This window comes from Oncorhynchus keta, chromosome 32, assembly GCF_023373465.1.
Source record: "Oncorhynchus keta strain PuntledgeMale-10-30-2019 chromosome 32, Oket_V2, whole genome shotgun sequence".
Classification (NCBI taxonomy): Eukaryota; Metazoa; Chordata; class Actinopteri; order Salmoniformes; family Salmonidae; genus Oncorhynchus; species Oncorhynchus keta.
In genome coordinates this window covers 20,754,766-20,776,821 of record NC_068452.1, presented here as the reverse complement: position 1 = coordinate 20,776,821, position 22,056 = coordinate 20,754,766, and the positions used below count along the sequence as shown (strand labels likewise).

The 22,056-nt window shown below is 43.8% G+C and overlaps 3 protein-coding genes across 3 annotated transcripts; 2 read left to right on the top strand and 1 right to left on the bottom strand.

The window, feature by feature from the left end:
* The first annotated feature begins 66 nt into the window (after positions 1-66).
* On the top strand, positions 67-6,571 carry LOC118365257 (cytosolic 5'-nucleotidase 3-like). The gene is made up of 9 exons (XM_035747325.2): positions 67-237; positions 957-1,055; positions 1,198-1,267; positions 1,408-1,454; positions 1,642-1,727; positions 2,442-2,531; positions 2,713-2,875; positions 3,083-3,283; positions 3,509-6,571. The coding sequence occupies exons 1-9, from the start codon at positions 235-237 to the stop codon at positions 3,617-3,619; spliced, it is 870 nt and encodes a 289-aa protein (XP_035603218.1). The 5' UTR covers positions 67-234; the 3' UTR covers positions 3,620-6,571.
* A 149-nt stretch (positions 6,572-6,720) lies between these two features.
* On the bottom strand, positions 6,721-14,163 carry LOC118365256 (peptidyl-prolyl cis-trans isomerase FKBP10-like). Its single transcript, XM_035747322.2, has 10 exons — positions 13,822-14,163; positions 12,972-13,117; positions 12,617-12,806; positions 12,347-12,492; positions 9,242-9,431; positions 8,997-9,142; positions 8,656-8,845; positions 8,171-8,313; positions 7,862-8,025; positions 6,721-7,638 (listed from the first exon to the last, which is right to left on the bottom strand). Exons 1-10 carry the CDS (start codon positions 14,013-14,015, stop codon positions 7,450-7,452), a joined length of 1,698 nt encoding a protein of 565 aa, XP_035603215.2. The 5' UTR covers positions 14,016-14,163; the 3' UTR covers positions 6,721-7,449.
* Positions 14,164-14,520: 357 nt separating this feature from the next.
* Positions 14,521-21,456, top strand: LOC118365777 (endoplasmic reticulum protein SC65-like). The gene is made up of 7 exons (XM_052490847.1): positions 14,521-15,687; positions 16,999-17,148; positions 17,850-18,021; positions 18,272-18,400; positions 18,572-18,717; positions 19,708-19,791; positions 20,612-21,456. The coding sequence occupies exons 1-7, from the start codon at positions 15,220-15,222 to the stop codon at positions 20,756-20,758; spliced, it is 1,296 nt and encodes a 431-aa protein (XP_052346807.1). The 5' UTR covers positions 14,521-15,219; the 3' UTR covers positions 20,759-21,456.
* Positions 21,457-22,056: the final 600 nt, after the last annotated feature.

The following is a 22,056-nucleotide window of genomic DNA, read 5'->3' as shown; positions in this document are numbered from 1 at the left end:
GAACATAAATTATATTAGGAACATTTTAATACTGCTTTTGTGGTACTGGGGAAGATGTTAAAAGCACACACTTACTTCCTCAATTTATGCAAGTAAATGCGTGCCCTCAGTATAGACTGGTTATTGCAGCATAGCTGACTAGCTAGCTATATAACTTATTGATTGCATTTCTAGCTAGGTCCATCGTTTGGCTCTTTGATCTTTTCTTGAATTAAACAACATCTCTCTAGAAACATGGTACGTGTACTTTATTTTCCTGGTTGCCACTGAACGAATGACTGATGGCTAGCTAGCTATCAAACGTAACGTTAACGTTAGTTATTACAAACTACGTTAGCTGCCTAATTTCTCAGAGTAGAATGGCTATGCCTATTGTTAGACAGTGACATAACATTACAATCCCAAAAAGGAAAATGCTTGTTAAGTATGTGATTGGGGTGTTAGTTTATCCTAGTGTAAGATTCCATTAATTAAAGTCCTAACTGTGACGACAGCTGCAAATGAGGCGATGACATGCAATAGATATGTGAATAGGTTTGTAGGCTACAGCTCCACAGTACAGTCCAACCAATACACAAGACTCCTGATGTTGTGTCCCAAAGCTACGCTGCTGGCAAATCAATTTGTGGTCTGTATATGGTCAACGCTGTAAACAGGAGCAAGCACAGTGGCCTTTAGGGTTTATCGTCACAGAAGTGTTTAGGGGCGGCAGGTAGCCTAGTGGTTAAGTGCGTCGGGTCAGTAATCCAAAGGTTGCTGGTTCGATTCACAGAGCCGTGCTGCTCTGTGGTAAATCTGTGAAAAAATGTGCCCTTGAGCAAGGTACCCAAGCTTAATTGCTCCTGTATGTCACCCTGGATAGGAGTGTCTGCTAAAATGTAAAAAAATATATAGTGCTGTAATATTTAGTTATTCTGTTTTTCTCTCTCCTCACTACTTGTCTCCCTCCTCCATAGATCCCAGAGCTGTCCAGTCCCTCAGTGTGTATGAAGGACCCTCCCAGGGTGGAGGAGATCATCAAGACCATGCAGAAGGCTGGCACCAGCAAGATTCAGGTACCACCACAGAGATCCTATTCAATTGGGATTGTATACGTCATCCTATGGGTACCACACCCACGTGTTTCGATGTATTCTCCTAGTTCCATCCTGAGAGGTTTGCTTGAAAATATGCTGACAATGTCTCTTGCTTTTTCAGGTCATTTCAGACTTTGACATGACCCTCACACGGTTTGCCTACAATGGGAAGCGGTGCCCTACCAGTCACAGTAAGTACAAATGCTGGGATAGATTGTACGGAGAAGAGACCAATGTGTACGCAGGGTTAAGGGGTCCATATCTTGTCACTGATGTTTTTTTCGACAAGCCCACGAGAATGATGATGAATGCATCAGTATTATTTTTATAGATATCCTGGACAACAGCAAGCTCATCAGTGAGGAGTGCAAAGCACAGGTATATTTAAAATGTCATCAGAAAAACAACTAGACCACAGAACCTATTCTGATTTGGCAGATACATTTGTGTAGTTTAGAAAAACGATGACACAAGATTCATTGCTTTACATATAACTGTGTATTTTCTAGATGCGTACTAGCCAGTTTTTCCCTTTCTGAGTGTTGTCCATTCTCCCTCCGTTCAGCTGAAGGACCTGCTCAACACATATTACCCCATAGAGATCGATTCCAAACGGACAGCGGAGGAGAAGCTGCCCCTCATGGTGGAGTGGTGAGTCACAAAGCTCTCTCTGAGCCAATCACTGCCCCTCTAGACCAGGAACGCATCACTTTGCTGTCAAACTGACCAATACCCTCTGTTCTACATCAGACATAGGCACCTCCCTGCGGTCTCATTTACCCAATGAAGTCCCACTGTAATCCTGCCGCGTTTTTTGACTTCTGGGTTTGACTTCTGGGTTGTACCAATCGGATTCGTCTTATTCTTCTGCATCCAACCATTAGTCCGTGTGAAAAGCTGAGACTCTCACGGAACACACACGTTTTGCTCTATGGCGCGAATGTAAGGGGTTCTTCTACACAGAAGGTCATAGGAAATCCTAGGACATAGTGTCTATAATACTGTAATAAGCTCACACAGTTGTCATTGACCGTTTGGATATTCATTCCCACAGAGCAAACTATTTCTCTACAGCATTCATATTAATTCATTTTGATCAGTTTTCTTTTTGCTTCAGCAGACCTTCTTTTCTTTTTGACATGTGTCAATAAACTCATGAATGGAACTGTTTATGTCAAGTTGTTCTGTGTTCTACTTGTAGCCCTGGTTGTCCTGAAAATAAAATGGAAAAGCACTTCATTGTGAGGCTAAATATAAGGGCTGGACATGCAGATAAATGAAAGTCAGATAAATGAAAAGACGATTTTTGCTGGGGTCTCGGGACTGATCGGGTTAACCAATCCCCTTGTGCCGTTCATCCCGTAGGTGGACTAAAGCCCATACTCTTCTGGTGCAGCAGCGCATCAGGAAAGACCTGCTGCAGGATGTGGTGAAGGAGTCCGATGCTATGCTCAGGTGAGAAGACCCTGCTACTGTTGCCAAGCCACAATTATGTCTGTTTAGTAGGGTACAGTCATCGATAGCACAGTATGGTACCACATGATGAAGCCTTATCAAGTCAGTAATGTTAATGACGACCAGGATGATGACTGTAATGGTAGTGATTACAGGGCTATCTATGCCGCTGTCTCCCCAGGGAGGGCTACCAGCTGTTCTTTGACCACCTGCAGGAGCACAGCATCCCTCTGCTCATCTTCTCTGCTGGGCTAGGAGACGTGCTGGAGGAGGTGATCCGCCAGGCCGGGGTCTTTCACCCCAACGTCAAGGTCTTCTCCAACTACATGGACTTTGATGAGACTGTGAGTAGGCTATCGCTCACACACAAACCACAGTATATACGATACAGGTAGCCTCTATGGAATTGAGTGAGGAGAGGGGGTTGTCATGAAAACGCTTAGTTTCATTGCATTAAATGCGCTTTTCCTATGCTAGTGACCACGCAAAGACTGGGTGAAAGGTTAGTGGTTTGAATGAGGATTTAACCCATTGGTGTCCCTCATTCTCAGGGAGTGCTGAAGGCGTTCAAAGGGGAGCTGATCCACATCTATAACAAGAGGGAGGGAGCTCTGCTGAACACGGGCCACTTCCAGGAGCTCAAGTCACGCCACAACGTCCTGCTGTTGGGAGACTCTCTGGGGGACCTGACCATGGCTGATGGGGTGCACAGCATGGAGAACATCCTCAAGATCGGCTTCCTCAACGACAAGGTACGGTAGTACTGGCTACACGTACACCAAAGCTCTCTCTTTCACACCCTAATAAACCCTCAACCACGCAAAAAAGAAATGTTTTTGTTTTTACTCTGAAGTTGTATTGTTTTAAGGCAATTGAGTGCTTGTTTTAATGCACAGTCAGCTTATTCAAGCGCTGTTTAAATGTCGTTGGACATTGGCCGCTTGCTAACCGTTCCCCCTCGTCATGATCTTTCCCAGGTGGAGGAGAGGAAGACGTCCTACCTGAATGCTTATGACATCGTGCTGGTGAAGGATGAGACCATGGAAGTGCTGAACGCCCTGCTGCTCCACCTCACCAGCACCAAGTGACCTGACCATGAACTTCATCTCACTGGCCAATCAGTAACGAGCCTTCCGACGCTACAGGAAGTATGTCGTACTGGTTTAGGAAGCTCTTGCTCAGGAAGTGCCAGTAGTCAGATACCATGAGTCAAGTCAGAATGGTATTGTTTTTTGTTTGTCTTTTACTAATGGCTGTTTGTGTGGGCCGCTGGGATGGATCCCAGACTGTGTTTTGGAGTCTCCCTTCCACGCTCCTCCAGTTGAATCCTTGTTGAACACTTACAACTTGAGAGCAACATCCTTTACAGTCCTACAATTTGATTCGATTTACTCGACAACCCTACTGTCACATTCTGAATTGTTTATGAACCGCCAATAGTCCAACTGAAATGGGACAGGAAAACTAGGTGACTTCCCCATCTGGTAAATGTGTATTGGGTTCGTCGGGAGAGAAATGTTACTGGTGATATGTCTACATATGAGGAATATGCAGTAGCAGTCAAAAGTTTGGACACACCTACACATTCATGGGTTTTTCTTTATTTTTACTATGTTCTACATTTTAGAATAATAGTGAAGACATTCAAACTATGAAATAACACATTTGGAATCATGTAGTAACCAAAAAAGTGTTAAACAAATCAAAATAGATTTGAGATTCTTCAAAGTAGCCACCCTTTGCCTTGATGACAGCTTTGCACACTCTTGGCATTCTCTCAACCTGCTTCACCTGGAATGCTTTTCCAACAGTCTTGAAGGAGTTCCACATATGCTGAGCACTTGTTGGCTGCTTTTCCTTTACTCTGAGGACCAACTCATCCCAAACCATCTCAATGGAGTTGAGGTTGGGTGATTGTGGAGGCCAGGTCATCTGATGCAGCACTCCGTCACTCTCCTTTTTGGTCAAATAGTCCTTAGACAGCCTGGAGGTGTGTTGGGTCATTTTCCTGTTGATAAATACATGATAGCGCAAACCAGATGGGATGACGTATCGCTGCAGAATGCTGTGGTAGCCATGCTGGTTAAGTGTCCCTTGAATTCTAAATAAATCACAGACACCAAAACACCATCACACCACCTCCTCCATGCTTCACGGTGGGAACCACACATACAGAGATCATCTGTTCTCACAAAGACAGCCTAATTGCTCGTGTTTTTGGTCCAAAGCAAATCTCTTCTTATTGGTGTCCTTTAGTAGTGTATCTTTGCAGCAATTCGACCATGCAGTCTCCTCCTCCTGATTCATGCAGTTGATGTTGAGATGTGTGTTACTTGAACTCTGGGAAGTATTTATTTGGGCTGCAATTTCTGAGGCTGGTAACTCTAAAGAACTTATCCTCTGCAGCAGAGGTAACTCTTGGTTTTCCTCTCCTGTGGCGGTCCTCATGAGAGCCAGTTTCATCATAGCGCTTGATGCTTTTTGGGACTGCACTTGAAGAAACTTTCAAGGTTCTTGATATTTCATCATCTTCATATTTTAAAACAATAATGGATTGTCATTTCTCTTTGCTTATTTGAGCTGTTCTTGCCATAATATGGACTTGGTCTTTTACCAAATAGGTCTATATTCTGTATACCACCCCTACCTTGTCACAACACAACTGATTGGCTCAAACGCATTAAGAAGGAAAGAAATGCCACAAATGAACTTTTAACAAAGCACACCTGTTAATTGAAATGCATTCCAGGTGACTACCTCATGAAGCTGGTTGAGAGAATGCCAAGAGTGTGCAAAGCTGTCATCAAGGCAAAAGGTGGCTACTATGCAGAATCTCAAATATAAAATATATTTTGATTTGGTTAATACATGATTCCATGTGTTATTTCATAGTTTTGATGTCTTCACTGTGTCCAAACTGTTGTATGGATCTAGATGTTGTTGTCTTCTCTTTATAGATGAAAGGTGAAGGAGTTACAGTTTGTTTGTCTTGTGGGACATATCTTTGTTATATAAAGGGAAAGAAGACAGGATAAAGGTCAAATCTAACTGTACTTTTACCTTGTCAGTTTGAAACGCCACGCCAGTGTCTTATCTCAGTGTTCTATACACACTGTCTTTTTTTTTGTTTCGTAAGACTTTGTTCTCCCTTTTTTTCTTGAAAAGTGTCTATTCTATGAGAGTGACTACAGTAAATTATGTTCATGATAGACGCTTATTTACTTTCGGATCTTAATAACAAACTACTGTTTTATGTGGATGTCATCAGTATGGAATCTGATGATACTGTGCCTCGGTATTATGGCATAGGTTTGTGTGCGTGGCTACGTTTTACAATGGACTTTTTTGGCGCCACAGTGCCACCATGTGGTCAAAGTAATAGTAATTCGAGCCATGTGTATATATTGACATTTACAGTATCACTCCATGCTGGTCTCAAACAATCCATCCACCTTCAGCCTTAATACATTGAAAGTACATGAGTCCTTGAATATTTGGCGTGTTTGTATTTTCTCTGAAATGCCATCACTTTCTGTAAAACAGTGTCGTTTTGATTATGTTTGATCTTTTAGAGGCCAATAGTTGCCTTTTTTTCGAGTCCTGTGAAAGCAATGGTTGACCAATTTGGTCTATGGTGAAGAACATCTGAATATTTAGTACTTTTAATTTTTTTGTATGATGGCAAAACATTTCATTGCCACATAAACAGAGGTTTTTAGTTCTTGGTAAAGCCATGGCATCTGATTCTATTGCTATTATTAGTATGTTTAGCCAAATTATAGTTTCACCCAGTTACATGTTTAAAGATTTGAAGTGGAACTCCATTCATATTAAATGGTGATGTCACTGGTACAGTGCGCAAGAATCAGGTCATACATTTCTCTTGTGACGTGTGTTACTGAGGGGACAGTGTCAACTACAACCTCTACTGAGTGTCACTAGATTGTATTTTTTTGCCTGTATGAGATATGTAGGCATAACAGGATATCCTCTCCACAACTGTAAATAAAATGTGGCCACGGAACCCTCGTTTCATTTCATCTAGGTCTATTTCCTTTTTGTAAAACATGCCAAAATCCAATTTTGTAATCACCACTAATGCCATTCCCAGGGAACTCTATACTAATGTTATTCCCAGCCTACACAATCCCTAGACAATGGACATGGATCCCAAACACAGGAAACAATGCATTTTTTATTGTTTTTTTATTATTAGAAAACAGATGTTTTTTGTGATGTATGTTTTACAATGCAAGGCACTTACAAAATATTGTATTGCACAAAATATCCACTCTTAAAATATACAACCTACAGTCTTAAAATCATTTTCATATCTGGGAAGAAGGGGAGGAGTGGGAGACGGCTGTTTATTCCTATCAGCCATTTTGAAGCCAACTGCATTGCATCCTGGGAAGAAGGACCATCCCAAATGGCTGACAAGGTAGTTCAATGAAAGTGCTTTTAGCAAAATGTGTCTCAGAGTCAAACATAATGGGGCTGATGAGAATAAGTTATTTATAAAAAGTACAGATGAACCACATTTTCATAAGGCAATTTACAACACATATGGAAGCAGTCGTTTGTTTAAATAAGTATGGACCATTTTGGGTTATATTCAACCAGTGGAGGCTGCTGAGGGGAGAACGGCTCATAATAACGTCTGGAACGGAGCGAATGGAATGGCATCGAACCATGTGTTTGATGTATTTGATACCATTGAACTTAGTCCGTTCCAGCCGTAACCACGAGCCTGTCCTCCCCAATTAAGACGCCACCAACCTCCTGTGTTTTATACATAATAAAATGTATTTAAGAGCTCCGCTAGTTAGCAACCCCCTAATTGCATAGATTCTGTCTGTCAGTCTGTTGTGTCTCTCTCCGCCCCCCGCACCCTTCCGCCCGGCTCGACAGTACCCCCTCACAACTCCTCATGTCTGGCCCTGTCAGAATCCTCCTCCACCTTCAGTTTGAGCTCCTCAGCCACTATCTTGCCATCCCTGTTGCGGTCCTGGTTGTTGAACATGTCCTTGATGATGCCGCCGGCATCCATCCCTGGCCTCAGGCGACCTGTGCCCTCTGCCACCTGGATGTTTATGAAGGCTGTGAACTAGAGAGAGGGAGAGCAGAGAGAAATATGAAGAGTTGTCCTTTCAAGAGCGACACCACTTGAAGAATATTTGCAGGTTTAGATGGTCACCTGACTTGTTGTCCTGACCTACACAAGGATGCTACCAGCACCAGCGCCTTACCAAGCAAAGGGCAGAATGTATCGGGTGAATCCTGACTTTGATTGATGGATCATGCTAAATGTCTGGCGTGTGTTATCTTACCTCCTCCAGAGGGACAGATAGATCTTTGTTGAGGTCCATGGCAGGGAACAGGGGATCTGGGCTGTCCCCCAGCCACACAAACATGTAGCCGTCAGGCACTCCCTTCTGCAGGTCCAACAGCTCCAGCTCAAAGTGCAGCACGGCACTGCTGGGAACGCCCTTGGCTGCAGGGACATGGAAAGGAGAGCACGATGAGAGACATTGAGACAGTGTCTGAATAATGTCTTGTCCAAATGCAAGATATCTCCATGCAGCATTTGGTTCTGGGTTTCAAGATGAAAGTGATCCATGACTTGTCCGTTCACTCACCTCCATTTTCTCCATGTCCCAGGTGGGGTGGGACGATCACCACCCTCTTCTCTCCCACACACATGCCCCTCAGGCCCTCGTCCAGACCCTCAATCACTTTGTTGGCTCCCAGGGTGGTGATGGGGGATTTCTCATAGTGGTCCCTGGAAGAGGAGGGAGATATTGATCAAGGCCCTGGACGATGCTCCAACGTGCGATCAGTCAGTAGGAATTAAGTATGTAGCCCTATACTTCCTACATTAAGATGTATATAATATGTAAGATACTGTATATAGTTATAGATATGGCTGGTTTCTATATCTTGGTTATATTTGAATTTCTACACAACATACGTAGCCGATAAGTCTTCATGTCTGTTGGCGTGGAGGCCTAGTGATATCAGTCAGACAAGTAGCCAGGGGTGATTAGATTACATGACTGGATCAGGCGTTGCGGTGTGGCGTTGCAGTATGGCGGTGCGATGGACAGGAGGCGCTCCTACTCACGAGGAGTAGAGCAAGGTGCCGTCCATCAGGGAGCAGTTGTAACGGTACTGGATCAGGTCGTCCACCTCACTGGTCAGGTTGCACTTCTCGGGCTTGCTGGTCACCTTGATCTCAATGAGGTCCTTAGGGTTGTGGAAGTCGATAACGTGGATGTCGAAGACCAGCACGGCCGAGCCAGGGATGATGTCTCCTAGAGTGGGGGGAGAAAGAAGAAGAAGAAAGGAATTTGAATAGGAGTAGGGACATGACTCATCGTGGGCACTGGACAGTAATGTGTAAATGCGACTCTGACTCCTCCCACCCCAAATCCTATGACCAATGCCACAGAGCCACATACTCACCAGTTCCCTTCTCCCCATAGGCCAAGTGAGGAGGAAGGATGACACGCCTCTTCTCTCCAATACACAACCCCTGGAGGGCCTTGTCCATGCCCTGGATCACATAGCCCATGCCAATGTAGGTGTTGTATGTGCTGTTGCGCTGGTAGCTGCAGGAAGAGGAAACATAGCAAATGCAAATTAGAGTCACTATTGACTCACACAAGTCTTGGTTTGACAGACAGTAGATGTACCTAACACGTTCCTACCTGGTGTCAAAGCCAGAGCCATCCTGGAAGGTGCCGTTGTAGTGGTAACGGATGTAGTCTCCCACCACGGTTTTACGGGTGCAGGTCTTAGGCACCTCCTTGACCACCACGGCAATGTCATCCTTAGGGTTGAACAGGTCGATCATGAAGACCTCAAACACCAGGGTGGCCTGGGATGGAATCACGGTGCCTGGAAGAGGAGGATGGGTGTTTGGAGTCCGTTATATTATCTGTACACAGCCCAATGCAAATCTTACTTCCTCAGAGGGGTTGGTCCACAACATAGTTTTCCATCTGTAATATGTCTCGGCAACTGTTGTTGTGGAGTGACACTTGAATAAACATTTCTAGACTCTAAACTCTATGTAGCCTACTCTACACTTCCTGTTTTTATCAGCTGTTAAGGGCCCAGGCTAGGGGTTATAAATAGTGTTTACCATATCCCTTCTTCTCATAGGCTAGGGAATATAAACCGTGGTTACTAGTAGTTCCCTTCTCATCATAGGGGTGGCAGGTAGCCTGGTGGTTAGAGCGTTGGACTTGCAAGATCGAATCCCCGAGCTGACCAGGTAAAAATATGTTATTCTGCCACTGAACAAGGCACTGTTCCTAGGCCGTCATTGAAAATAAGAATTTGTTCTTAACTAACATGCCAAGTTAAATAAGTGTAAAATAAGGTAGGTATTATAAACATCTTGGCCATGTTCTGTTTCATCTCTACCCAGCACAGCCAGAAGAGGACTGGCCACCCTTCAGAGCCTGGTTCCTCTCTAGGTTTCTAATCTCCACCTGGCACAGCCAGAAGAGGTCTGGCCACCCCTCATAGCCTGGTTTCTTCCTAGGTTTTGGCCTTTCTAGGAAGGTTTTCCTAGCCACCGTGCTTCTACACCTGCATTGCTTGCTGGGTTTCTGTAGAGCACTTTGAGATATCAGCTGATGTAAGAAGGGCTTTATATAAATACATTTGATTTGATAGGCTAGGGATTATAAACAGTTGTTACTAGTAGTTATCATAGGCTAGGGATTATAAACAGTGGTTACTAGTAGTTATCATAGGCTAGGGATTATAAACAGTGGTTACTAGTAGTTATCATAGGCTAGGGATTATAAACAGTGGTTACTAGTAATTACCATATCCCTTCTCATCATAGGCTAGGGATTATAAACAGTGGTTACTAGTAGTTACCATATCCCTTCTCATCATAAACTAGGGATTATAAACAGTGGTTACTAGTAGTTACCATATCCCTTCTCATCATAGGCTAGGGATTATAAACAGTGGTTACTAGTAATTACCATATCCCTTCTCATCATAGGCTAGGGATTATAAACAGTGGTTACTAGTAGTTACCATATCCCTTCTCATCATAAACTAGGGATTATAAACAGTGGTTACTAGTAGTTACCATATCCCTTCTCATCATAGGCTAGGGATTATAAACAGTGGTTACTAGTAGTTACCATATCCCTTCTCATCATAGGCTAGGGATTATAAACAGTGGTTACTAGTAGTTACCATAGGCTAGGGATTATAAACAGTGGTTACTAGTAGTTACCATAGGCTAGGGATTATAAACAGTGGTTACTAGTAGTTACCATATCCCTTCTCATCATAGGCTAGGGATTATAAACAGTGGTTACTAGTAGTTACCATATCCCTTCTCATCATAGGCTAGGGATTATAAACAGTTGTTACTAGTAGTTACCATATCCCTTCTCATCATAGGCTAGGGATTATAAACAGTTGTTACTAGTAGTTACCATATCCCTTCTCATCATAGGCTAGGGATTATAAACAGTTGTTACTAGTAGTTACCATATCCCTTCTCATCATAGGCTAGGGATTATAAACAGTTGTTACTAGTAGTTACCATATCCCTTCTCATCATAGGCTAGGGATTATAAACAGTTGTTACTAGTAGTTACCATATCCCTTCTCATCATAGGCTAGGGATTATAAACAGTGGTTACTAGTAGTTACCATATCCCTTCTCATCATAGGCTAGGGATTATAAACAGTTGTTACTAGTAGTTACCATATCCCTTCTCATCATAGGCTAGGGATTATAAACAGTGGTTACTAGTAGTTACCATATCCCTTCTCATCATAGGCTAGGGATTATAAACAGTGGTTACTAGTAGTTACCATATCCCTTCTCATCATAGGCTAGGGATTATAAACAGTGGTTACTAGTAGTTACCATATCCCTTCTCATCATAGGCTAGGGATTATAAACAGTGGTTACTAGTAGTTACCATATCCCTTCTCATCATAGGCTAGGGATTATAAACAGTGGTTACTAGTAGTTACCATATCCCTTCTCATCATAGGCTAGGGATTATAAACAGTGGTTACTAGTAGTTACCATATCCCTTCTCATCATAGGCTAGGGATTATAAACAGTGGTTACTAGTAGTTACCATATCCCTTCTCATCATAGGCTAGGGATTATAAACAGTTGTTACTAGTAGTTACCATATCCCTTCTCATCATAGGCTAGGGATTATAAACAGTGGTTACTAGTAGTTACCATATCCCTTCTCATCATAGGCTAGGGATTATAAACAGTGGTTACTAGTAGTTACCATATCCCTTCTCATCATAGGCTAGGGATTATAAACAGTGGTTACTAGTAGTTACCATATCCCTTCTCATCATAGGCTAGGGATTATAAACAGTGGTTACTAGTAGTTACCATATCCCTTCTCATCATAGGCTAGGGATTATAAACAGTGGTTACTAGTAGTTACCATATCCCTTCTCATCATAGGCTAGGGATTATAAACAGTGGTTACTAGTAGTTACCATATCCCTTCTCATCATAGGCTAGGGATTATAAACAGTTGTTACTAGTAGTTACCATATCCCTTCTCATCATAGGCTAGGTTAAAAAAGACAATGTAATAATTCCATGCGGAAGCTTTCGAAAATGAACTAATTCATGGGACCAGTAATTGATAACGACTAGAGCTGTTGCTAACTAGCAATGCTGGTCCCATTAATTGCGAAGACTTATGGGAAATTAGAACCCTGTTGTCTTAACCTTGTAATCTTCAACATAGCTTATAGGCTCGGGGTTATAAACAGTGGTTACTAGTAGTTACCATATCCCTTCTCCTCATAGGCCAGGAAGGGTGGAATGATGATGGTGCGTGTCTCTCCCACACACATGCCGATCAGACCCTCGTCCATGCCCTTAATGAGGTAGCCCATGCCCACGTACGTGTCATAGGTGCCGTTCCTAGAGTGGCTGAAAGAGACATGGACAGAACGGTTAACACACACACACACACACACACACACACACACACACACACACACACACACACACACACACAGCATGACTGGTCTTCCAGAGTAGATATGGGCCCCACCTGGAGTCGAAGGGCACGCCGTTCAGCAGGGTGCCGTTGTAGTGATAACGGATGAAGTCAGTAGCCTCCACGAGGCGCTTGCAGCTCTCAGGTTTGCTGAGGCTGCGTGTCTGGACCTTGTCTTCTGTGTTCCAGATGTCGAGCAGAACCACGTCAAACACCAACACAGTGTCAGCAGGGATCACATCACCTAGGAGAGAGAGACAGGTTGGGAAATCATTTGTGTGCCACTGGAATATACGATTGGGGCCAACATCAGAGGATAACTACTTGTGGAATTGAGTTTGTACAGGGCACACGACCTGTCGCCAGGAAATATGTAAAGGTCATATATGTGAATGAAATGAGTTGTTACCTGCTCCTATGCTTCCATAGGCAAGGTGTGGGGGGACGGTAACTTTTCTGCGCTCATTGACACACATGCCCTGAACTCCCCTGTCCAGACCAGTGATGAGACGCCCCAGTCCCACCTGGCCACTGAAGGGTGCACCACGTTCATGACTGAAGAGGGGGGGATGGGTAGAAGAGAGGGGGAGAGAGAAAATAAGTGACATTCCTCAAGAGTACACATATTATACTTATTTCAATGGTAGGCTGGGTCTACTACAGTTATTCTATTCCTATTATTATATTAATGTTAACTGGTTGTAAACCATGTATCTAGCCATATCTGAATGGGTTATGTGCAAATAATGAAATAAGTAATGATCAAAATACAAAAGTAGGCCATCGTAAAATAACTGAATAGGCCTAAATAATGCATTTTAAGATGTCGCCTAGGCCTAGCCTGTCAACGAACTGAATGCAGCTGTTCGCCTGCATTGAGTGTGCGTGGCATGTCGCAATAGTAAACCCCATATTGAACGATATTGTGGAGAGCGCCACATAGGTCTCGATCGGGGAGGCACTAACGCACACGGCAGCTGCAAAGTATCTGTGCAGAAATACACAGCGCAGGGGCAAAGTTGCAATGTATATGTGAATCACAGGGTCTTCAACGTTTCAAAATGGTTGCTTCGAGGTGCTGCAAATTTCGAGCCCGGACACGTCTGCAACAGGCAAACTGCGTGAGACCATATAGTCAAACGAACAAAAAATGTCCTCCAGCCGACACATAATTTATTTGCACAGGAATCAGATAACTTTGATGCTCTTCTGCACTATGTCAATAGACCTATACAAGCTAGTCGTGCGTCGTATCTTACCTTGAATCGAACTTCTTGCCGTCGGTGAAGGTACCGTTGTAATGATAACGGACGAAATCTCCCGTTTGCACTTCTCTGGGACAAACTCTTGGAATGTCATACCGATCAATAACCACGTCTTCTAACGGGCCCGGGCTACAGCTTACATGGGTTCCCGTTACACAGAGCAAAAATAACGCAAATATTGACTCCATTATAAACCTATTCTTTGGTGTTTTGTTAAAGTATGACAAATTGACAGATGACTTCTCCGTTGGTTACCGTCTATGGATGGAGAGAGAGAGAAGTGCGGACGTAGCTTCAGCTCATTCAGAAAGGGGAGGTTTGAATCCAATTCACTCCCTCCTTTTTAGAGGAATTCTGTAAACGTGTAAAGTCACCCTCCGCCATATATAACAGGCCTAGGTATATGACTCGAGCGCAAGCCGAAGGAAAGGATTTAAAGCATAGCCTACGCCTATAATAAAGCGTTATTTAGCGTAGGCCTACTATGTAATAACGTTTGTGATATACTGTTTACAAAGCCTTATTATTTGTATGCCTATCGAACATACCAGACAGTGAGTGAAAGTTATTTGCACTGTGTGGGAATACAACACCCGTTTCTATAGAGAAGCTCATTTAACCGGGAGGCGCCCATCTGGCTGAGTCGGGAAAAAGAAAGGCCCAGAATGACGCTCTCGCAGGTCCTAAATTCCAACCTTTGGACAGTTTCTCTATTTAAATATTAACTGTTATGTATCTAACGTTTCCAAATAGACCTATGTTAATTTGCTGCTCATATTTTCACTGTTAAAAATAAAGAATAAAAAGCACACCCCTCTCCGTGACCATCTCATCTGGCATTCCATGTTCCAACATGCTCGCTGGAATGTTCGTTAGATCCAACAAACCTACCCATGCAAAGACAACATTGAAGAGTTGTGGAATCTGTGAAAAAGTATTTGCTTTAGATGTTTAAATATGGCAATAATAGCATATTCCTTATTAGACCACCACACAGGCCCAATTTACATATGTTATGCACTTTTTTCCAGTGTGTTATTTTGCTCCATATATATATATATAATATAATGTAGGGCCTACCATCGGCCAATCAATAAAGTTTTTTGTTGTATTCTACTGTAACTTGGTCAATGTTAATTCCAAAAATGTTGAGGGCGTTATGACCCAGGGACTAACCTCACCCCGAAATCACTGCCTCCGACTGACTCCTTGTGAAACTTCTGCAGGGAAACCCTGACTTTTCTGTCCCCTCCTCTCCGTCTCTCCAAGCCGTGCCAAGGCTCTGCACGTGTAAACAGACATGACCATTCACTGGTGAAGAAACCCCTGGAGAAATTATCCCGAAATCGTATTTGGTTGGAGAAACGGAGGGCATAATAAAGAATAAGCACAATGGCCCCTACAAACGTTAAAGATACCTGGCTTTCATTTTGTTTCTGTGTAGTTTTGGTCGCTCCGGTTCTGGTCGAAGCCCAGTATGAGAAATATAGCTTTAAGAGTTTCCCACAGAACGACCTAATGCCACTTGAATCTGCGTATGGACATGCTCTGGACCAGTATGCAGCGCAGAACTGGAGGGACAGCATCAAGTACCTGGAATTGAGTTTGCGTCTTCACCGGCTCCTGAAAGACAGCGAAGCGTTTTGCAGCCAGAACTGTAGCACTGTCAGTCGGGACAATGATACCCTCTTCGCGGACAGCAGTCTCCGCATCATGCGGCATTTCTTACTCCGGGCTTCATGCCTTAAAAAGTGCAAAACAACATTACCAGTGTTTACAGTAGTCTACCCAAAGAGAGACGTTCTGGAAGCCTTTGAGAAGAGGGTACCCTACCGGTACATACAATATGCTTACTACCAGGTGAGATCAAATAGTTATTCTGCTGGATGGGTGGATATTAAATACATTCAGGGTAAGATACCCAAATAACGGTTTACAAATGTCTACATGTCTATAATACTGATGGTCACCGTGGGTTCCCCTTTAGTAGATAATAGGCATAATTGTAAGAATCTTAGGATATGTGGAATACAATCTTCATTATAATATTATCATCAAATTGTAACAACCTGTCCTGACACACCTATTACACCGTTATGCGTAAAACGAATACGTAATAGTCCGATATTTACATAGGCTAATGTCATAGCCTGATACTTCGAATGAAATGTCAACTGTTAAGTAGCTTGTTTTCCATGAGCAAGACTGTGACACAAGCGTGAAACAATCAAGTTTTTCCTAGACTTTCCTCAGCCCACCTGTTTAGAATGCTGCAAACTCAGGAGTTGAACACACATGCCACGTCTCTCTAACAGCGCCCCGTAAACAGTCAGAACAATCGCCTTATTATTTTCTACCAAAGCAAACACCACATGAGGTAGAATACCAAGCAGGCAAATCAACAGCGTCCCCCCTGCAAAAATAAAGAGAATTTACTTTTAAAGTGAAAGTAAGCCAAACGCGTGCCATTGGAATGTGCGTAAAATATACGTGTACAACCATTTCTACGGCCTGTGCGCACACGTGAGTGTTATAATCGGAATGTTTCCTCAGGCAAGCCCACTCCTCCATAGGAGAGCATCTTCTCAGATAAGCATCTGCCTCTATTCACATCCAGACGTTCTCATAGGTGTTCCAGGTGCGTGTGTCAGCCAAACTGGTGATCTCATGGCTCTGTTTCTTCACTTGTTCAGATATACGGCAGTATTCCAAAAACCATCCTCCATAAAACAGACCAAGAACACTGTTTGAATCTACACAGCATGGGCTCTTGACAATTGCCAGGCTTAGCTACCACATAGTAATCATTGAATATAGGCATACAGTGTTCTCCTTACTGCCAAAAGTGTTGATTGACAGTTGATCATTTCAGCACATGCCTTAAAGCCATATTGAGTCAGTGGCTGAAGCACACCTCCTAGCAGTTGGTGAGGTGATTTGAGGTTAGAAGCCATGCTATTCTGAGGACTAACTAGTGTTAGCAAGACCTGCTGCATGTAGAGAACCCCTTGCTTCAGCTAGGCATTCGTTAGAACGAGAGATAGTGTCCGTAGAAGTCATCCAACGATGACACTAAGTACCTGGGAGCCAAGACCGACCAATCAGACAACTGGACCCTATATGACCCATAACAATAATGATGATACATTCTGTATCTCCTCTCTCCCACAGTTAAACAACATAGAGAGGGCCGTGTCAGCGGCCCACACGTTCCTCCAGAAGAACCCAGAAGACCCCTTCATCTCCAAGAACATGAACTACTACAAGACCCTGTTTGAGCTGGACGAGTACCTCATCGACCACGAGGAGCGGCCCTACGAGGTCAGTGTGAGGTCAGCTCACAACCAGTCCCCATACACATCACAACTAGCTCTGATACCCGTCACCTGGCACGGTACTAGAACGAATGGCTGTCCAAGAAAAACTTCCATAAGGACTAATTCGAGATTAAAAGGAGTTGGAGTACTTTACAAAAAAAGGCTGTACAATGGATTCAAGTCAGCAAAACGAAATTAATCTCTGCCTTTTCTTCCGAGTGCTTCAACTCCCTTTTTTTTTTACACCTCGAATTAGTCCTTTTGGAAGTTTTTCTTGGTAAGCTATTCTCATGATTTTTGCCATTGTTGTTGAACACCCCTCCTTTCCTTTCTTTGCTGAAGCGCGAAGGTCCACCTGAACACAGTACTCAAACTATTCATTGAAAATATGTGTTGGCTAGTATGTTATCGATGGCTTTCTCAATCTAAACAAGAATGGCTGAGAAATACTATAGTATTTTTTCACAACTGTTAGCAAAAAGTCTCTGAATAGAATGAAGGTTCGAATTCTATTCAAATGTTGGTTGTTGTTCTGCAACTGCGTGCTATGTTTCCCCCAGTCCTCCTTCTTTGCATCCCTCCTATCCTGTCCTTTCAGCACATATCTACTGTCTCTAACTGTGCTGTCCTTTCTGAGCCCTGGCTGTTGTCCTTTCAGCCCATGTCTAGTGTCTAACACTTTGATTTGACCTTTCTGTACTCCAGCCTGTGTTCCTGAAGGCTGTGAAACTGTATAACTCTGGAGATTTCAGCGCCAGTACTCGGGAGATGGAGCAGGCCACTAAGGAGTACCTCAAAATGTACGACCTCTGCCTGGCAGGCTGCGAAGGGTCATATGAGGTCACAGAGTACAAAGACTTCTACCCTACACTGGCAGGTGAGTGTCTGACAAACCCCCATCTACTCATGGTCCCAATTGAGAGGGCAGAGACTCGAGTCATAGCAGTATAATCTCTCTCTCTCTTTCCCTCTCTTTCCCTCTCTTTCCCTCTCTCTCTCTCTCTCTCTCTCTCTCTCTCTCTCTCTCTCTCTCTCTCTCTCTCTCTCTCTCTCTCTCTCTCTCTCTCTCTCTCTCTCTCTCTCTCTCTCTCTCTCTCTCTCTCTCTCTCTCTCTCTCTCTCTCTCAGATCTCTACACGGAAGTTCTGAAGTGTAAAGTGAAGTGTGAGGAGAACCTGAAGCCCAACGTCGGTGGTTTCTTTGTGGAAAAGTTTGTGGCTACCATGTACCATTACCTCCAGTTTGCCTACTATAAACGTAAGGGCATGAAAGTGTCACACCTCGATAGAGCTCCGAACTCTACTGCACTTGCATTTCATGACCCAAAATAGTACAGCAACTATTCAATGTAATAACACTGTGTAGTTACATTACTTGAGTAGAAAGTTGTCATGCAGTTGTCAGATGACCCTCCCTCCCTGTGTGCAGTGAACGACGTGCGTAACGCGGCTCCGTGTGCAGCCAGCTACATGCTGTTCGACGCTAACGACCAGGTGATGCAGCAGAACATGGTGTACTACCGCTTCTACCGAGAACAGTGGGGCCTGGAGGAGACGCACTTCCTGCCTCGCCCGGTGAGTAACCCGTTAGCTTTATATAACCTTCGCGCCTAACTCAGCATCCCGATGTGCCCTGTCAAGACTGAACGTGTCATTTCTGATTAATACGAACCATCATCTAGAACATGTTGTTAGTATTCAAAGTCAGGGTCGCGACCCTGAGAACCGCAGTGGGATGGGCAATTTTTGTTGTTGTTGTATGGGACAGTACACAAACGTTTTGGCGAAAGATCATCTGAAGGGACCCCCCAAAAAATACTGAGTAAATGTATTTATTGGTTTCTTTTCATTTTGATGAGAGATGAAAATGCAATGAATTAAAGGTTATTTGTTCATGTAAAAATAAAAATGGATCGATTTTGGGGTGGGATCCCCATAAATTCTGCCGGGAAAAAAATGGGGCTCTGGCTGAAAACGTTTGAATACCACTGATTTAGAATTATGGTAATAAACTTTACCCAGATTAACCTCATTCCTGAACCTGATTCCAAACAAGTGTGTAATAGTTTCAGGTTTTTGGGTATGGCCTAGCTGTTGTTTCCTTACTAAAATATGCTATGGAGCACCACAGCTCCACACAAACCAAGAAAAGGAAAGCTGTGACATATAGCTATGGTGTGAACACCAACTCCCTACAAAGGTGGCAATTAAAATATTTGATATTCAAATTGAAAAGGTTTAGGTCCTATGATTTCTTGGTTATGCCCTACCAGTACAGCAGCAGCAACGCCATCAATTAAAAATATATATATAATTAAATAAAACCAACAAAGCTCCCTGAAACATATGGGCCTTTTTTAAACTGTGATCATTCAAATGGAGTGCTGCATTCAAGTGCTGCAGATACTTCATGGTATGCTAACTGGAGGGAAAAGGAGCATTCAAATAAAGTGAAACAACTAGCGCAAATACATTTTTTTTTTTTTTTGGGGGGGGTTGTAGCTTTGTGTTCTCCTTGCTTCTTGTGTCAACCAATGATATTGACGCGCCACGTTTGTTGCGCAGGAGGCACTGAGGTACTTTAACCAAACGACCAAGCAGAGGGAGATGCTGGAGTTTGCACTGAACTACCTACAGACAGATGATGAGGTAAGGCTTGCCTGCAAAGGGGTGGAGATGGAAGTAACAGAGGAAACCCGTTTTTATGTGCAGGACAAATTCTGGACAGAAGCACTAAACTCAGAAGTAATCAACTGTAATAAATTGTCTGGTTCGTTTCAAATCTGGCGAGATTTTGATTTTGGGTTGCCGAGAATATTTCCAAAGTGCAGAACAATTTCCGGGTATAATAGCTAGTATGCTACTTTGTTTTGCGCGAGGTGACTGAAAAATGGCCGGCAAAGTGTTTGAATGAACTTCATGGAAAGAAGTGTGGGGGGACCAGTCAATCACAGTGTTTACTTTGATTCTGATTCTGACTACAGGGGATGTACGAGGGAGACTACTGTAGAGAGAGTGGGATGGACAGAGGTTGAAAGAGGGTCAGTAGCTGGAAGAGAGAGAAATGGAGAGAGAGAGATTGAGATTGATAGGGAGAGAGGGGGGCGTTGTATTTTCCGACAGTGGAGTGTGGTATGTAGCTGGGAGGTGTCAGACACTGCCACATGTGTTTTTCTCTGGTCAGCCCCTCCCAGCTAACCACACAGCCTCAGCTTAGACCTGAGAGGGGAGAGGAGGACCGAGAAGGAGAACGGGAGGGAGGGAGAGGAAATTACAGCATGCACTAGTAGTGAGAGATTCATAGGGAAAGAAAATAAGAGCCAAGAGAAAAGGCAAAGAAAGTGTGAGAACGATGACAACATGTGTTAGCATTATGTCCCTGAGATGTCTGCCAAGTGAAATCAAGCCTCATCTTGAAGTGTAGATGTGTTGTTGTATGTCTGTAACTCAGCGTTGTGTTCCTTGGCAGGATGTGGTGAGTCCAGAGGAGGTGGCTGCTCCCTCGGCCCCCCCTGACGCTGAGTTTGAGGGGATAGGAGATTACGAGGAGTCCTTCGTAGCAGACTGGTGGCAGGAACCCAAAACCAAGGGGGACGCTGGGGAACCTGCAGCCTGACCCCAAACACCAACTCCACCATGAACACAACCCCTCCCCCAAACAGAACACTTCTCAAATCCCCTCTCAAAGAATATGGACAGCCCTACAGAGCCAGACCCATCCAGAAATGCCAGGTTACTATATTTAGTACACCCCACACATTAAATTGGTTTATATACAAACACACACAGACACATCATTTCACAGCTTAAGGAACGCAAAAGGGAGAATATACATTGCCAGTTGCACACAGTTCCACCATTAGCAAGATCACACAAACACCCACACAGGACTTATTGAAGGTCAGAGCTTGTCCATGTCGTAACTGAAAACTAAATGGTGCATCTGCTTTTGGCATAAGGAGAGGGAAAAGTAAGGGAAAGGGGGGGACACCTCGTCAGTTGTACAACTGAATGCCTTCAACTGAAATGTGTCTCTTCCGCATTTAACCCAACCCCTCGAAAGGTGTACTATAAATGTTAATACTGTATGACTGTTATTGTTGCCTTTCTTATTTCATGAAATGATTTGCCTTTGTGCCATAGCCCTGGTAGTATGGCACTGATCTATGCCTTCTGTCAATATCTAGGATGGTTGATGTTGAATTCTGACCTATTGGAGGTGTATTTCGTCTGCCCAGCGGTAAGATAAAAATCCACACAAAATTCTAAGTGAACAACAGCAGAAAGTGTGGAATAAAGTGACGTATTATTTTAGTACATCTCTGTTCTTGTCTCTTTCAGCACCTCCATTGCAGTACAGACATACAGTATAGTGGAAACGTATTGATGGCATCCTTAGGATGTGTTTACACAGGCAGCCCAATGCTGATCTTATGCCCAATTATTGGTGGGATTATCTGAGATACTCTAAGGAGGTAGGGTTTGAGACGTTGTGTTCAGACCCCAACTCGGTTTTGGGGTGTAGGGTTTGAGCGTAGCCTGCCGGTAGGGAGGGGCAGTTCCTCTTGCTGCTCCGTAGGCAACTACCATGGTCTTGCAGTGGATGCGACCTTTGACTGGAAACCAGTGGAGTGTGTGGAGGAGCAAGGGTGACATGGGGAGAATTTGGGACGGTTGAACACCAGGCTGGGTGCAGTGTTCTGGATAAGTTGCAGGGGTTTGATGGCACAAGCTGGGAGCTGTGAACCGTGATGGAGAGGTCTTGGGAGTGTGCAGGCTTGCAGAGAGGAGCTGTGAACCGTGATGGAGAGGTCTTGGGAGTGTGCAGGCTTTCAGAGAGGAGCTGTGAACCGTGATGGAGAGGTCTTGGGAGTGTGCAGGCTTGCAGAGAGGAGCTGTGAACCGTGATGGAGA

Bases quoted from the DNA above. Each gene is read 5' to 3' on its own strand.
- LOC118365257 (XM_035747325.2), top strand. The intron at 1,455-1,641 runs GTATATTTAAAA...CCCTCCGTTCAG, and splicing joins GTGAGGAGTGCAAAGCACAG to CTGAAGGACCTGCTCAACAC. The intron at 1,728-2,441 runs GTGAGTCACAAA...TTCATCCCGTAG, and splicing joins CTGCCCCTCATGGTGGAGTG to GTGGACTAAAGCCCATACTC.
- LOC118365256 (XM_035747322.2), bottom strand. From the start codon at position 14,015: ATGGAGTCAATATTTGCGTTATTTTTGCTCTGTGTAACGGGAACCCAT. The intron at 12,807-12,971 runs GTAACAACTCAT...TCTCTCTCCTAG, and splicing joins CTATGGAAGCATAGGAGCAG to GTGATGTGATCCCTGCTGAC. The intron at 8,026-8,170 runs GTGAGTGAACGG...ATGTCCCTGCAG, and splicing joins GGGACATGGAGAAAATGGAG to CCAAGGGCGTTCCCAGCAGT.
- LOC118365777 (XM_052490847.1), top strand. From the start codon at position 15,220: ATGGCCCCTACAAACGTTAAAGATACCTGGCTTTCATTTTGTTTCTGT. The intron at 17,149-17,849 runs GTCAGTGTGAGG...TCTGTACTCCAG, and splicing joins ACGAGGAGCGGCCCTACGAG to CCTGTGTTCCTGAAGGCTGT. The intron at 18,718-19,707 runs GTGAGTAACCCG...TTTGTTGCGCAG, and splicing joins CGCACTTCCTGCCTCGCCCG to GAGGCACTGAGGTACTTTAA.